Consider the following 16,303-nt stretch of genomic DNA (forward strand, 5'->3'; position numbering starts at 1 on the left):
ACCGCTGACCACATTTCTCTATGCCATTTCAAACAAGACCAGCTTTGGTGGCAAAGGCCATTTTAGCTTCACTTACCTTCAAAGGTGTTCCTGTTTCTGAAATGAATGGTTTGACAAGAAAATGTGCTGACAACAAAGAGAGGAATGGATGCATTCAACAAAACACACACACACAAGACCAAAACAATAAAAAAGCAAAGAGACTGGAAAAAAAAATAAAAATCAAACCACTGTGAATGCTTTGAGTAAAACTGACGAGAGTCTTTCAAAGTGGATTTGATCGCTCATGGAAAAATAGCATCTGGAAGATGGAAAGATGCACTGAAATGAAAGGAAGGGGAGGGGATCTTTTTTTGTGCCCAGTTCAAAAAAAAAAAGTGTGTGTGCGTGGGGAGAGAAAAAGAAAAAAGGAAGAAAAAAAAAGAAAGAAATGGGCCAAAATAAGCCACAGAAAATGGAATTCTCACTAGAAAAATTAGAGAGAAACTCCAGCACACCTTGTGCGTTGTACATGCTGACAGAAGGGTTGTTATAGACCGCCGATTCCCCGAGCAATGTATTATAAGGGTTGTTAGTGCCATGAGGACGAAGCAGAGCATTGGTTATAAGATGATTAGCCATGGCTCCTGGAGCAGCCCGATAGAAAGACAGAGAAAAAAAACAACAAAAAAGGTCAATCAGGCAAATGTGGTATTAAAAAAAAGGGAAAAAGAACATTTAGAATGACAACAGTTGAAATAGTCCTGATTACAAGCAGCCAGCTAATTAGACTCGGAAAACTGTATGCCACTAAAGCAGAACAGATGTTACTGACGATGCACAAATCCAAACCAATGCAAAAGAAAATGTATCAGAAAGCGGATAAGCTACATTTATGGTGGTTTCCCAGTCGCTCGGAGTGTAAGCAAGGCTGCACCCACATGCTTGCTACAAAGAAAGAAAGAAAGATGGCAGCCTACACAATGTGGGGGGAAAAACTCTCCGGAAAGTGCCAAATGAATAAAAAAATATATATAATGACTAACAGACAACAGCACATTCAACTCCCACTATGTGCTAGAATCTTTTTTACCAGTCCTTCGCAACACATCTAAAATCAAAAAAGCAGAATTAAAGAGAAAGGATGGAGAATGCAGCCTCTCCAAAGGCTCTCAGCATGTATCAGAGAGCAGCTGTTCCTCATGTCTAAGAGGGCAAGTTTCACTTCAGCAGCTTCTCTGACACCACCATCAAGAACATCCACAACCACCCAAATCCATCCTTGAAGGTGAGAGCACTGCAGGCTCCATCAGACATTTCTATCAGGAATGAGAGTGGCCACAGAGATAAATGTTTCAAGGCTCTCTGTGTGCCCCACAAACACCTTGTTTCCCCATTCTTGGATCTCTTTGTTGCCGCTTCCAAGCTCTCAGACAGCAGTTGTCTTTGGCTCTTTGGTTTATCTCTAGGAGATGTAGACCTCTGGACTTGAGCTTTTCAGGATCATCACAGCTTGGCAGGCAGCTGCCAAGACCTACCTTGATTCCTGTCACAGGCATCAACCCATGAAACAAAGTCTGCCCAACCACCTTTTAGATACCTACAGGATGAAAAAAAGCCTTAAGCCCTTGCTTTGAATCTCTTCTAGTATTCAAAGATATGACTGAATTCAAAAGCTTCCCCTCAGGGCCATTCTCACTGCCATCAGCAGAGATCTAGAACAGGAATACTCAAGGGCAACCATGGTTTTTAACCTCCAGGAATAAATTGTTAAGACAAAACACTAGGAAAGTAAGTAATTGGTGGGGCAACTAGAGCTAGCTAGGACAGGACTGTCAGAGGGTTCAGGTGACCTGGCTGTCACTAACATCTGATAGCCTCAACCCAAACAACTAACCGAAAAGCCAATCCTCAAGCCCAGTAACCCTGGCATAAATGCCTTTGCCAATATCTGGGGCATGGAGACCCCATCTGCCACTTTTAGGTGTGGAGGAGGTGGCCCTGTGCTGTGGTGAAGGCTGTCTTTGCAAGGCATGTGGGGCACTGGGTACAATCTCTTCTCTGCAACTCATTATCTGATTTTTCTTTCCTTTGCATTCTTTTTTTTTTTTTTTTTTTTTTTTTTGGATGGAGTTGCTGAGGATATATAAGCCTCAAGGCTCCCTTAGTGGGGAGTTCTCTGAAAGCTCAAACCTTATAATTATTTACAGAAAGGCAAAAACTGGCCAAACCTAAGGCTAGGTGGAGGCCTCCAGAGCTGCCTCCTGCAGTGCTTGTATGTAGGCCTGGGATGGCACTTTTCTGTGTCTGCAGAGGTAGAGGAGTCTTACCTCTTCCTCATCACCCCCTGCCCTTCCTAGCCCCTGGCATATGGCATTAGCAGATCACTTAATTGGTCTTTTGAGCACAGGACAAAGTAGAAGGCGGTGCTGTATGGGGGCTGCATGCCAGGGAGGCTCCTCGACACATGCAGCTGGAAAAAAAAGACTTGTTTTCTCTCACCTGATATTTTTGTCTATGCTGATGGAAAGCAAGATGAGCTGCTGTGTTTGGAAATAAGGAAACAAAGCTGTCTCCTGTAAGAAAACATTATATGAATGCTTAACTAAGGAACCTTGAATGTAACTAACAGGTAAACGAGTCAATTCTTTCTTTATGGTAATGTGTTTTCTATCAATCTCACATACATCTGGAATGAGGGACTGTAGGAACCATTTCTTTTCTTGCACTAGTTTTATACCAGTGAGTTCTAAGTCCATTAAAATTGTTTCTGCTTTCATCCCACTTTTAATCAAGCTGGGCCATAAAAGATTCAAAAAGGGGCTCACTTTTATATAGGTAATGAGAATGTCCAGAGTTAATGCCAGCCATAAACTCAGAAGTTATATAATCCTCCCATCTGAGATTTAACCCAATCTCCAGCTCAGTCTCGATGAGATTTGATATGAAGAATATACCCACAGTGGGGTTTTGAGCACTTTAGCTTGAGGCGCATTTAAATGCCAACTGCCAGAAAGAGCATCTCACTCAATATATCTGCGGCCTGATCTGGTCTAATGAACCCAAGCAGGCAGGAACAAGCTGAGCTGATCCCACCATGGCTGGGCAGGTCAAGCTGTTTTGCATGAGGAATGGCCTGTTACAAGACAGAAGGGATCAGTGTCAGGGCTTTATGCTTTGCTCGCCTACGTTTGTCAGCGTGGTGGACTCTGAAGTGAGCTGAATTCACACAAATACTGCTCTTTCTGGTTGTCAAAAACTAGATAGTTTCTGGTAATTTTTAATACAGATACATGATTCTGATGATAAACTTGGCAAAAAAGGTTGAAAATCCAGAATAAGTAGGTCATTTTTGCTCTCTCACGTATGTGAAAGACAGGGCCTGGTACAACAGCCACCCATTCCTGTATGCAGCTACTGAGCAAAAGTAATGCATCTTCTGCCTTTCTCTCCCTTGACTACGTTAGATTTTTTATTTACTGATCAAGAAGCCACCTTCAATGGCAGTGCTGAGTACTTCTCTTGTAATTCAGCTGGTGCAAATCCAAAGCAAACTCACTGTTCAGCTACTTAGTTAGTTTGTTCAAACAAACTAACGTTCAGCTACTTTTCAATACTTTCAGAAACCCAGCTGGGCCCCAAGCACTCTGTAGTAGGTTTCCATCATGGTGGGCCGGCAAACTTCATACTCTCTGCATGTCACAATAACTGTAACTTTGGCATCTTAAAAACAACATGATATGTGCCCTGTATCCATAAATTTGGGCTCATATCTCCCTAACCGCTTTTGAGCAGCAACATTCCCAGCCTAAAAGGGTGCTAAGAGAGAAGGACTGCATCTAGGCTCCAAGAAGCCTACAGTTAAAGCTTTAGATAAAACAATAATATACCAAAAAAATCCTTGTTATTTAGTTTCTCTTTCCCAGGAGGGAGAAAGAAAAAGGTAATACCAGCCATACATTTTAAGTATCATCCTGACTTTTTCATAACACTTTATCATTGCTATAGCAACCAAAATGACTATTAGGAAGAGTGGATTAGGTCTGCAGATGAAGCACAAACCGAAGGAGCAAGTAGACTACCAAACAATGACCTCATTTGCACAAGAATGGCCTTGGTTATAGAAAGCCAACAAAAACCCAATAAAGCAAGCATGGGATCCTAGTGGCATGCTCTCCCAAAACACTATGAGAGAAAGCAAAGAGGCTTATTCGGCAGTCCTGTATGTGGGTGTGCAGCAAAGGCCGGGTGCTGGGACTGCGATTGCAAAGGTCAGTGCATTCCCAGAGACCCGAAAAATAGAAAGATCAGGGCTGTGAGTGCCTGTTGACCACCTTGAGTCTTCTCCCTGGCCAAATGCTCTTGGGATGTGACCCTTGGCAGCTGTCTGGCTCGGTGTTGGCAAGGAGCCTAATATCCTCAGCAGGCAGCAGTTATCGTTGTTTATTTTTATTTATTCACTTATGGTTGGATCCTCAGCTCTCAGAATCTGTGGTGCAACACAGATCTTTTCCAAAAAATCCCACAGCCTTGTGTCAACCTTGCTTTCCTACATTTCACCAATAATAGTCCCTATACAAATCCCTCTTCTGCTGTCTCCTGAAGCATCTGAGCCCAGCACATAGCTACCACTCTTTATTTGCCTTAGTTAGGGTAACTGCCTTAAATCAGCTGTGCTGGAACACCTTGGTTCTGCTAGTCAAAGGTACCATACTGAAAGCAAATGCATTCTGTTTCCAAACCCCTATCATGCTGTATATGCACGGAAGCATAAATTTGAGGTTGAAAAAAAGATAGAGCTTCAAACTCTCAGGTTCACCTGGGCATCCATCTCCTTTTTCAGTAAGATGAGATCATCACAACCAGCAAACATTTAACAGCAGAACTCACACCTCTACAAAATATTCCCTACAACCACACCAGCACAACTACAGTCCTAAGCCTCCTTGTTTCCACTGGTATTCCATGAAAACTCAGCGCAAAACACAGCTACTCTGATATCCAAAATTACATTCAAATTAAGGTTTCTGGAAATGCTAGTGCTCAGTTCAAGATTTCCTGATGCTGGATCTCATAAAGTAAAGGATCTACAGGCTGTGATCACAAGGAAAAAGGAAGGATATTCTTTCAGAAGGCAACTATTAGCTGGATAACACGCAGACACTCCTGTCCCTCTCACAGCATTCAGCAGTCTTCATGATTCAGGTCCTGCAGATCTAACCTTACTGGATTTAAAAAGCTATAAGAAGGAATGGGCTGTGCTCAGGGTACAGTGGGAGATCTGGAGGGTTGCATTTTTGACTGGCAAACTGAGAAAAACTGTTTAGAAAACCAATCAGGACAAAGAAAACGAAAATCCCACAATTTTTATCATCACTGTAACCACACACAAAGGATTCAGATAGTTACAGTTAGCTGCTTTCTATGCCTATGAAAGTAGCTATTATTTTAATGACAGTATGCAACCAAATGGTATCATTTTCTTTCCTTTCTAAAGCAGAAATTGACTTCCTTGATGTGGGACACAACACTGAATGTAGCAATAATTTTTTGGAAGAGATTGCTGTAATGACTGCAATGGGAAAACTGCACCTTGTTAAACACAAGTATGGTTTATCCACTCGCTGAAAGCAAAGGATGAAAATTATGATGACAAGCACACATTGCCAGACTCTAGACTGCATCATTCAGGAACAAAATTCAAATAATTTCTTGTAGGCAGCTGGCTGACAAAGCCCCACAAAGACATTTAGGTTATTTACCTTGAATCATCTGCACGGTCTACCTAACTGGAAAGGAAATGGATCCAACTGCCCCTCCTGACTTTCTGAAAAATACTGTCATTCTGCATGGCTCTGCCTGGCTGAAAAGGGCTTGAGGAACACTGCTTTAGCTGGGATCATCTATCTGCACAGCTAACACCACCACAGCTAACACACCATCATGTATCTTCTTTGACTTCTGGTCCTTTCAACTGCACACCAAAATCAGCTATGTGCATTTTAGCACGGGATGGAGAGATTTCCCCCACTGCCCAGGAGACGTGGCAGAAGTGCAGTTTTGCTGAGAAAGGAGACCAGATTAGTTTACAAATTTAATTGCACAAACTAGTAAATCAAATGAATGCTTAAAAAATGTGCATACAAAATCAGTATTTTCCAAATGAAATGTTTTCCCTTTTTGTTCCAAAAGAGTGGCTTGTATGAAAGCTTACTTTGACTTTTTTGTATTATGTTATTTTTATTAGAGTAGAAACAAAAATAGTTTAGAAAAAGCACAGCTGAGTAGTAACAAAATGTTTCATTGCCTCTGACACAGCAATCTCAAAATGTAGATTTTCTTGGGCATCTTTGTTTGTTTCAGAAGAAAACATATGTACTATTTTTGGTCAGCCTTAATCCTGTTAATAGTCTCTCTGCACTGATTTCAGTTTGTACATTCTGGCTGGTTCTGTACATCACTTAGTATCAACTTGTTCCATTTTACTCCCAGTGAAACAAAATACATTCAAAGTAGGCTTGTAGGAGTCAAAGCCCTAGTTTCTTTTATAGCTTTTCTTCCTAGCATTCCATAGCATCCTTTTCTTAGTTACAGGTACAGTTTTCAAGTATTTAAAGAATCCTGGTCTTCCATGTGTTTATTCCAACAATGAATGCAATTATGAAAAGTGAAATCACACATATTTGCTGGAAGACAACAGGTATTTTCAGCATTTTTACTAGTTCTCTTCAACAAACACTCTGACATTTAGATTTATCGAGTTGTGTTCTTATAATAGCCAACAGGATTCAGTTAATAAACTTCAATAAACTTCCCTATTAAATTTCTCTCAAATAGGTTTGTTGTCACTTGCAGCATCTAATCTATTCATTGTGAAGCTATTAATACTGACTGCAGTGAAATGGAGTTTCAGCAAATTAGGTTGTTAAGCTCTGGGCCATCTTCTGCCAAATGAAACATCCCGTGCTTTTATGCAGAGACGGGAGCGAAAGTATTTCTTTGCCCCTTTTTCCATTCCTTTCTTCTGCAACGATTTCAGATGACAAACCTCTGCTGGATTATAATCCGCAGGCCATGTTCAAAACACACAGTTAGTCTAAATCGATTTACAAATATTTGCTCCCTTACAGATTCCTTCTCAACTGCCTGGAGCAGAAACGTTGACCCAGGATAAGGCATTTCTTTATACCACCACTACTCCTTCCAAGGGTTTATAGCTCGACTCTACCTCGACTATACAACCATGTATTATCCCTAATTGTTCCTGTTTATGATTATTTATCACTAAACCTGAGCTCTTATCCAAGATGTGCAGACAGCACTGCCTATGGTGGAAATTGGATCATGGTTACAGGCATCTATATAAGCAGCTATGCTTTCTTCCTTCCTCCTTCACAGTCATCATATTAAGACTGCTCTGCAGCAATACTCTGCGAGATCTAATACTCCCCAAAGCCTGCTCTGATTTCAGAAATTGCCTTGCCCTTACTTTTCCTCTTTAAAACTGATCCACCTAATGACTGAACTTCCAATTATATGGCTGTCAATCCTAAAATCAAAGCCAGTTCATAATATCTCCCAAAGGAGGAATGTCATGTCAGTCACTGAAATCACTGCAACAAATCTCAGTTAACTCAGTCCCAGGCAGCGGAGAGGCAAAATAAACCAGAGAATATCAACAATGGAATTACTTTTGCACGTAGGCAGAAATAGGAATTAAATTCCCTAAGTTTTGATCCTTGATGCAGAAAATCATAATTTTCCTAGCATGAAATGTACAGTTGATTGGGAAAAAAAGAAAAGGAAAATGAAAAAAACAGCAGAAGTAATTTGCTAGTCCGAAAGGCTGATGAGTTTCAACAACAGAAAATACTCCTCTGCTGTCATCTACCTGGAATCTCTCTCTACTTGATATGTGATTTTCAAGATGGGTCATTTTGAGGCCATTTTGTTGACATTTAGCCAAACCAACAGTTGCTTAACAGGGTTGCAGAGATTTATGTCTTAAAAACAGCAATCCCTCATGACTGATTCGGCATATGGACTATTCCCACCAAATACGCCCTCCATCTGGGCAATGGGCCCCAGGAAGGGGTATCCATGGGGTCAGGGAAAGATGAGCATGTCTGTAAGAGTTACATGAGGGAACAGAAGCAGCAGAGGGGCATGGGGGATGAAAACAAAGAGCTTCATTAGGAAAATGCCAGTGGTGGTGCGAGGGGGAGGTAAAGGAACAGCCTCTACACTGGGTAAACTGAAGTTTTAAAGTTCTGATATAAATCGACTATGGTACTTCTTTTGCAGTCTCTCCTTGGTGTTGTGAGCACTAATACAAGCATCCATGGCTCTGGGACAGCAAGAACTCTTGAACACCAATCTGTCCAGCAAAGAGCAGAAATTGCAGGATTCAAGCTACTATGGCAGGATGAGATGCTAGAAAACAGCCTGTAGGCTTGCTCTGGATTAGCAGAGAAGTGACACTAGGGACTCTCCCCTGCTTCTTAGCCATTGATTTCCACCAAACAGCCAGGGGACACTTACACATCTCTGAAAACCCCCTTCTCAAGTGGTAGCCTAGACTGAAAAGAAACAGACACTGAACTTGTAATCATATTCTAGAGGGGGGAAGCAAGTGGCCTTGCTGTTGCTGTTTGTGGCTAAACCAGGGACCTCCAGGTTCCAGGACTGATGAATCACTCGAAACAAAGAATAAATTTTCCAGGACTGTGGGCTTTGCAGTGAGCAGGGAGATGCTCAAGGGCAAGGATTGCTGCATCCCTCAGGTTCATGAAGCACCTTGCCCCTGCCAACTCAGCAATGGTGAGCAAGGACAGCGTTAGGCAGTGACATCTCTCAGTGCTCTGCACAAAGGGACAGGTTCTTGGCAAAAGTGTTCTTAGTTTTAAAGCAATGATGATGAAGAAATGAGATTGGCACATTGGCAGATGATGGTCTCTGAATGGTCTCTGAGGCTGCTGTCCCTGCCAAAGGCCATCCCAGGTTCAACTTTGAGAAGTCCTCTACATTTATGTCCATCGAACCCTGAGCATCACTGAAAACAGAGCACAAAGTATCTAAAGCATCTCGATGGGGAGTTCAAACAGACACATCTCTTGCTCTACACCACATCCCCAGTTCTGCAGTGATGGTACTCACAAGACCAAAGTGTCTGCAGAAGACAAACACCTTTCTTTAGTCCAGTTGTTTTTGAACAGTTTAGCGCTCAGAAAATAAAAATAATGCAAAGTATTTTAATATTTTTATATCCATGAATATTTCGGTGAGTTCCCTCTAGGCATCTGCAGATGTATTCATGAACAAGGCAAGCAACCACAGGTACGTTGGACATCCTGTGAGTCCTCTGCAATGAACCTGCCTACCCCGGTATCGCAACAGGAGCAAGAATAAATGGAGAAAAAAAGTTATCACTAACTTTGCCTGCCAACATGCATATTCATATAACCACAACTCACTAATTTAAAATGAAGGAGCCCCCACACCCTAAAATGATCTCTCTGAAAGACATGACACGAAAGCTGACTGACTTCACAGGAGGAATGGGGGCATTGTTTACTGCTAACTTTAAAAGGAAAACAAATGGAAAGACAACAAAGAAAGTATTCATCCTCTAATATCTTTAAGCCATAAGAAGAGCCATAGCTGTTACTCAGAGCAAGTAAGGAGTGTTTAGACAGACTGTGATGGATCAGTTGATGGTGCTCTCTGAATATCCTATCAAGCTGAGTAAAGGCATTTCCACCTCTCCCAGAGCTTGGCTGCTTGCTATTTGTTTTATATGCAACATAGGTTCAACACAAATCTATCATACCGGTCCTATCAATCCATCAAGGAGTGAACAAGCATCTTGAGAAAGACTGATGCATGACAACAGCAGTGCTTCCACGGTCCAAATTTCCATCCTCTCTCCACTTTATCTAGGCACTAGCAGCAAAGGGTCAGCATGGCAAACAGGTTATAATGAGCTGCAATTGCTCTTTGAAGTGTACCAGGGATGGGGTTTGAGATCCCTGGAGGAACCAATTTCTGCTCCTTCCTCTTCTTTCTTTTTTTTCCTTCTCCCCTGCTTGTCTGTGCTTTTAATTACACCAACGTCTAGCCTGTTTTTACTGCTGTATTGCCAAGTTATGTCCAAACCATGACACCCACCACCCCTGAAGACAACTAAACTGAAGCATCTTCATCTTGCAACACTGAGATAAATCCAGTGGTCCACACCTCCCAGCAGAGAGGGCAGATCTGGGGAGAGTGACCAAAACCTGACTCATTGCTAAACCGCAGCTTTCATCTTCTGGAGTGACAGTCTCCTACCCAAGCAAGAATTTAACCTACTGTGTTTTCTAAATACGTGCTTCCTAAAAATGCAGGATAATACAGCCACCTGAAGATAATTTAAAACTTCACCCACACTCCCTGCAACACACACAGTTGTCCCTGCTGAGTTCACAGCACAGATACGATTTCAGCCTGGAAATCACAGCTTAATTATATTTTTGGGTGGGTGGAAGGAATTTGATGGGAGATTTCATTTAGGAAACAGTCAGGTCTCGGTTGGGTTAGAAATCAGGATATTAATGGTCTTCATTTTAATTTTCCTCTCTGACTCAGATTCCCACTGTTTGAATTTGAGCTCAATTTGTTCTGTTCATTATGAAGAAATCCACATGAATTTGACATTAAACTGATTACCTCTGAAAACAGTAGCAATAATTTCCCTTTTTCCTGTGTGTGTTTCAGATTAAGTCTTTGTGGTTGATATAAAAACGCAGGGGAGAAATAATAAAGCAAAAGGAAATCAAGTATTTATTCTGGAAGGCTACTTAGGAGAGGAAACATGCAATGACACTTATGCATTTGGGAAGAAAAGCAAGGGGCAGGGACAAACAATACCCTCATTTCCATTTCCCACTTCAGTCCATTTTCATGGGAATAAACAGGGGATGAATTTGGCTTTCCTAGTCAGGAATAATATCTGGTGCGCCAATAGTGGGGATCTTAGGGCTTTGTGATGACTCTTTGATGGGTTTTACTGGCATGCTCTCTCATTAACAGATCCTTAGGGCCACAAGGATGAATTTGTATTTAAGACCTACCATCCTTCAGTAAGAGCTGCCAGAGGTCCTAGGCTCCAATCTGCAAGAGCTGCTGGGGTTCTTATGACCCCCATAGGCCTTAGTGGTCTCAATGAGACCCATCAGGGACCCACACCCCTGCTCGGCCCTGGGCACCAAGTCCTTGCCTAGTGTCTGTCTCCTTGGACCTGTACTGTAGCTCAGTTTCCAGCCCTCTCTCTGCCACAATCTTCTGCTGGTCTGGGCTGGAGCCTTGACCTAGTTCATCCCCTCGTCTTGTCCAGGGCTGTCAGCTCTGCCTTCCGGCTTAAGCCCCTGTGGCACCATGACACATCAGAGAGGGTTTGGCTGGTGCTTGACACCTCTCAGCTCTCAACTCTTCTCCATCATGAAACAGTTCTGCTCTTACAGCTCCCTGATGTTTCCTGTCTTTCAGATGAGTGGAGCAACAATATAAACCACCAAGAAGTCCCTCCAGGAGACCTCCATGGATGAGAGTGGTGGGGATGGTGAGCAGTAGATGTAAAGCATATATGCATATAGCCAAAAGAAAAGAGGTGCACATATTCCTGTTTGTATAGCAAGACTTCTATTGGAATAAACTATTAAACTTGCTGTCTAGTGTGTAAGCCAAGACTCAGAGCATTACAATGGGAGTACAGCACTTGACCCAACACAGACTCCTGGAGTAGTTTCTGTTTTCTATGAAATCTGGTGGCTTTACCCCTAGCCCATTTATTTCCCTGAAAAGGGAAAAACTATTAAGATACAGTAAGTGTTTGCTATGAATGAAGTCACAGTTGCCCTTATCTGCAAACCTGAATGAATATACATAACTCCATCTGTGCATTTTCCTATAACAAAGCACTGCCTTGGACCAGTGACAAAGTCCTTGGTCTCTACTGCTCTTGAGCCTCACCAAAACAAGGAACATTCCTTTCTTTAAAGGATAACTTCTATTTTTCCTCTGGGAAAAAAAAAAAAATCACACACCTCTCTCTGCCCCTAAATTGAAAACTCAAAGGGTAACAGAGTACCATATAGTTCATGATGATTTTTTTTCCTCTCTCACTTTCCTCATATCCAAAGAGAGACAGTAATTACTGTATTGCCTCTCACCTAAGACATGGATAAAAATAGGTTGGTGTCAGATGGCTGTTTCATGCTATGACTGCTTGTTTGCAAGGCTGGCTGAGCTATCCAAGTACTTTTTGACACTAACACTCCAAAGGTGCAAACGGACCCATTCCTCAAGATCCTGAGGTGGCCAACTGGATGTACCCAAAGCTTGGGCCCATGCTGCACTCAGAAGTGCTCATGCTTACAGCTGTCCCCTGCTCCTCTTGCCATCAGCATCATGCTGACAGATACCCCATTTTCTCTCGCTGGCTCCATCTGTGGGCCCAGCACATGTCCATGATTAGATTAACAAAACACAAGTACAGCAGAACTGGAATAACAGTGATGCTGTTAACTGCTTCTAATCTCTAGCTCTTTTTAGAAACTGTCCTTAGCCCAAGAACCAAAAAATCTGCTGTTACAACCAAGCAGTCATCTGCTCTACTTTCTCCTCATGAACTTAACACAAAGGAAAACCATCTGTTGTTCTCCTTCATACATTGCACTTTTCAGCCTTCACAGTAATAAGTTTTAGCACACAGTCCATCCTGCACGCATCCCTTTTGTTCTAATGCATCTCTTTTGTTCTAGTTTGACAGCATTGCACCCAAGTGCCTGTAGTAGGACCACATGCTAAATACCCTACAGGCAAAGGGAAACTTTATTTTTCTACTCATGAGGTAATCAGCTTGGTTCAGCTTTCACACCCCTGAAGTTTTCAGCACTGGGAAAAGAAATGCAGAGCACAGGTTGGATGTGAAATAGACGGCAAAAATATCCAGCCACACTCATTCTATGAAAAACTGGGCAATGTTGCAGAGTGGGAGTGCAAGGAGCAGAAATCTACCTGGATCCTGAAACTGAGACCATGACCATGGGGTGGACAGGCATGCTCTTCATTCACTAGTAGAAGAGGAAACCCATGGCCAGTTTCTGTTCCCTTCCTCCTGATTTCAGTGGTAAAACAACTCTAAATCCACATCACTACTAAGCCATAATGAGCAACAATGGGAAACAAAGCCAGACATATTTTTTACTAATCCATAATTAGATGCTACCTTCAGGAAATATCTGAAATAGTCTTGTATGCTTTAGGATAAAGTGAGTATAGTTTTCATTACGGAACACATTACATCAGGCAAGTTTGGGGTTATAACTGAAATTCCTGGTATGATAAATGAGAATACGAAAAATAACATTATGATTAATTACTTGGGGGGGGTGGGTGGGAATAGTAGATAAAAGAGGATATGAAGCTGAAAAGAGCCATAAACAGTGTCATATCTGCTAAATCAGAAAAAGACATAGCTGTATGTCTAAAGGAGGGATGCACTAACACAAACACCATCTTCCAGACTGATGCCCAGGAGCTTCATGAAGGAAGAAGAGGGGATGTGATGTCATACAGAGATGCTGGCCATCACACAGGAATATGGATAGCTAGAGCAGTCTTGCCTGGGATGTTATCACGTAGCAGGAGGCTGCAAATATGGTGAATAATATCAGGGACAAAACAGATTTAAGTGAGAAATTTAAAGACACATCCAGCTGGAAGATGTCTCACTGCTTTCTGCTCTCACAATAGAAACATGAAAACTCAGTGCTGGCCCAGGACATGGAAAAGTGGAGTTGGGTCAGGAACTGGATGACAGGGTGGTTCTGGGGAGAAAGGATCGTTTTCTCGCTGTTTTAGAACAGAGGCTGCTGTCTGAAGGCTCTGGGAAAAATGCCAGCACAGACAGAATGTTTTACTTGGGATAATACAGATACTTTCATGCAAAAGGTGTCTAGGCTGGGAGGGCTGGAAAGGGATTTTTAAACAGGTATGCAAGCTTGTATCAACCTCAAACAGGGAAAGATTCTGACCATACAACTCAAGGCTCACACTTCAACCCCCTGAGCTTTTATTGCATGCTTGTAAATAAAACATTAATGAAACAGCTCCTTTAAAGATGGATATATATTTAAATATTAAGAGGAAGACGACTGTGAAAACCGTAGTGTCCCACTGCTCTGTTCACACTGCAGCTCTCTGGAGAGTTTTGTCTGAGCAAAGCCCTAAGACCACAAATGTTGCTTTTCAGCTGAAATAAACAGGATAAAGAGAGAAATACCTGGAGCCCTGTGCAGCTGGGATTACTGTTGATGTCAGGTGCATTTTCCATACGGATCTGACCACCTGCTGCTTTGGAGATGCTATTTCCCAAATAAATGCTTTTAACCTCCACTTTGCAAATACTTCTACCAGAAAAGAAAAAAAACCCCAACAACAATAAATATTGTGCCTGCCTGCGTGAAGAAGAGGGAGGATGACCCTGTATAATAGTACAACTTATTCAAGTCACTTCAGTGTTCCACCTAAAAGGCTTCCCTTCCAAGATAGTTATCAAGCTGCTTCTGCAGTCAGTAGAGAGATCCAGGCCCTCTGGATGATTCATCTCATCCAATGTTACACAAGGAAAATAGCTGGATGAAATCTGCTTTGAAGATGCCTCCCCTGGCAGTTCATTTCCCAACTGACCTTTAAATAACAGGCACATCTAGTAACAGGCTCTCACCACACTGGGATGAAGATTGCCCACTTGAAACCTCTTCACAGTTTTCCCAATTTATGGTCATACTTCCGGCTTTGCACAGAAAAAAATGTACAACTGAAAAAGAAGAGATACCCTTCTTTTGCTGACGAGCCCAGAAGATCCTTTTTGCTAAAGCATATCCCTTGGTAGCCTCAGTTGCATCACAAAGCAAGTCAACTTCTGAGCTAACTAAAGGAGCAAACATTTTACGCATAACACAATTGGGTTTGCCACTGAGACGGAGCAATGGATGGCCAAGGGAAACTGGCACTTGCTGTAATCTTTGTGTGACAACTGATTCCCCTCTGTGTTAAACTCAGAGAAATCTAGCTGGTGCTCTCCAGTCTTTAATACAAAGACAGAGAGACATGAGGACAATAAATGTGGATAAATCAGGTATTTGCAGTAATTGTATCTTTTAGTCAACTTTATTAATGAATCTTCAGTGCAAAGTGAAATTATCCCAGGACAAAACCACCAGCAACTTGAAGTACAGTACATTTCCATGTTAACTACACTGCCTTCCCCTTTGCACTGATTTGGGCAATATGTATAATGTTCAGAGAATGGAATCATATGCCCCTAGTTCCCCAGTACTCAGTAGCCAATATTATTAACAGCACAGTCAAAATCTTTCAAGCTTATCCTCAGGCAAAACTCACCCTAAAATCAGTGGAAATCTTGTGGTGAATAAAGACTGAATAAGAACCAAAGTCCCAACTCAATTCTCAGTTGAGATTTGCAGATCAACCATCAGGATTGGAAATATGTTTGATTTTTATCATCATGAGAGAACAGCTGGGCCCAGTAATCTCAATTCTACCCCCTCTTAATTCCAGCATCAACTGGGCAGATACACAAAACAGAGTTTGGAATCTGGTTGCTCAAGGTTAAACTATAAAGTAATTGTACTGGAGAAGAAAGAAAGCAATTTCTGAGGCTCTTTTTCTGGTATTCCTTTACCATGGCTTTCCTGCAACTCCCTGAAAAAGACTTGGTTTAAAAAAGCTGTTCAGATTTCCTCCAGTGCCAGACACCACATTTTGTTTGGCATATACATTTCTGATAGCCTTTCCACCGCAGATGTCTATAAAGTTCACATCAGTCAGTTCTTCAAACTAGGTATATTAACACCAACACAGACAATTTTGTTCCAAGCACAGTTTCTTCTTACGTCTATGTTCTGCTGCTCATTTTTGCTTCTGTAAAGATGACAGTATTGCTACATATCCAGGACAATCAGGACTCTTGTGATGCTTAACACAGACTATACAGTGCTGTAATGGCCCATTTTCATGGTCAGCAATGAGGCCTGACACATCAGCAGCTTCTGGCACTAGCAGTTTGCTGAGGGAAAGGGGAGATTTCAACTTCATTTAATTTCTCTTTTTTGCTTTTCCTAACTTCTTTCCAGAAATGACAATTCTTGAAAATGCACATGTAGAAATAAAAAAAAGAAAAGAAAAAAAAGGCAACAGCCACCATAAAACCTCCACCCAGTTATCACTGTAACATTTCTTAGGTGGGAAAATAGGGTCC

General features: G+C 41.9%; 1 protein-coding gene across 27 annotated transcripts in view; it reads right to left on the bottom strand.

Annotated features, from left to right (window-relative positions):
* Positions 1 to 16,303, bottom strand: part of ADGRL3 (adhesion G protein-coupled receptor L3) — a 513,383-nt gene that overhangs the window by 16,747 nt on the left and 480,333 nt on the right. For 15 of the 27 annotated variants that reach the window (XM_032685699.1, XM_032685684.1, XM_032685690.1 and 12 more), the window contains one exon: positions 498 to 626. The exons of 10 other annotated variants lie outside the window; for them this stretch is intronic. In XM_032685699.1, the coding sequence (XP_032541590.1) occupies positions 498 to 626 (129 nt within the window). Of the gene's footprint in view, positions 1 to 497; positions 627 to 2,481; positions 2,556 to 15,646; positions 16,112 to 16,303 lie in introns of those variants that run through there. 2 more of the 27 variants (XM_032685702.1, XM_032685706.1) reach the window with 2 other exon arrangements.

Source organism: Chiroxiphia lanceolata, chromosome 4 (assembly GCF_009829145.1).
Source record: "Chiroxiphia lanceolata isolate bChiLan1 chromosome 4, bChiLan1.pri, whole genome shotgun sequence".
NCBI classification, from domain to species: Eukaryota; Metazoa; Chordata; class Aves; order Passeriformes; family Pipridae; genus Chiroxiphia; species Chiroxiphia lanceolata.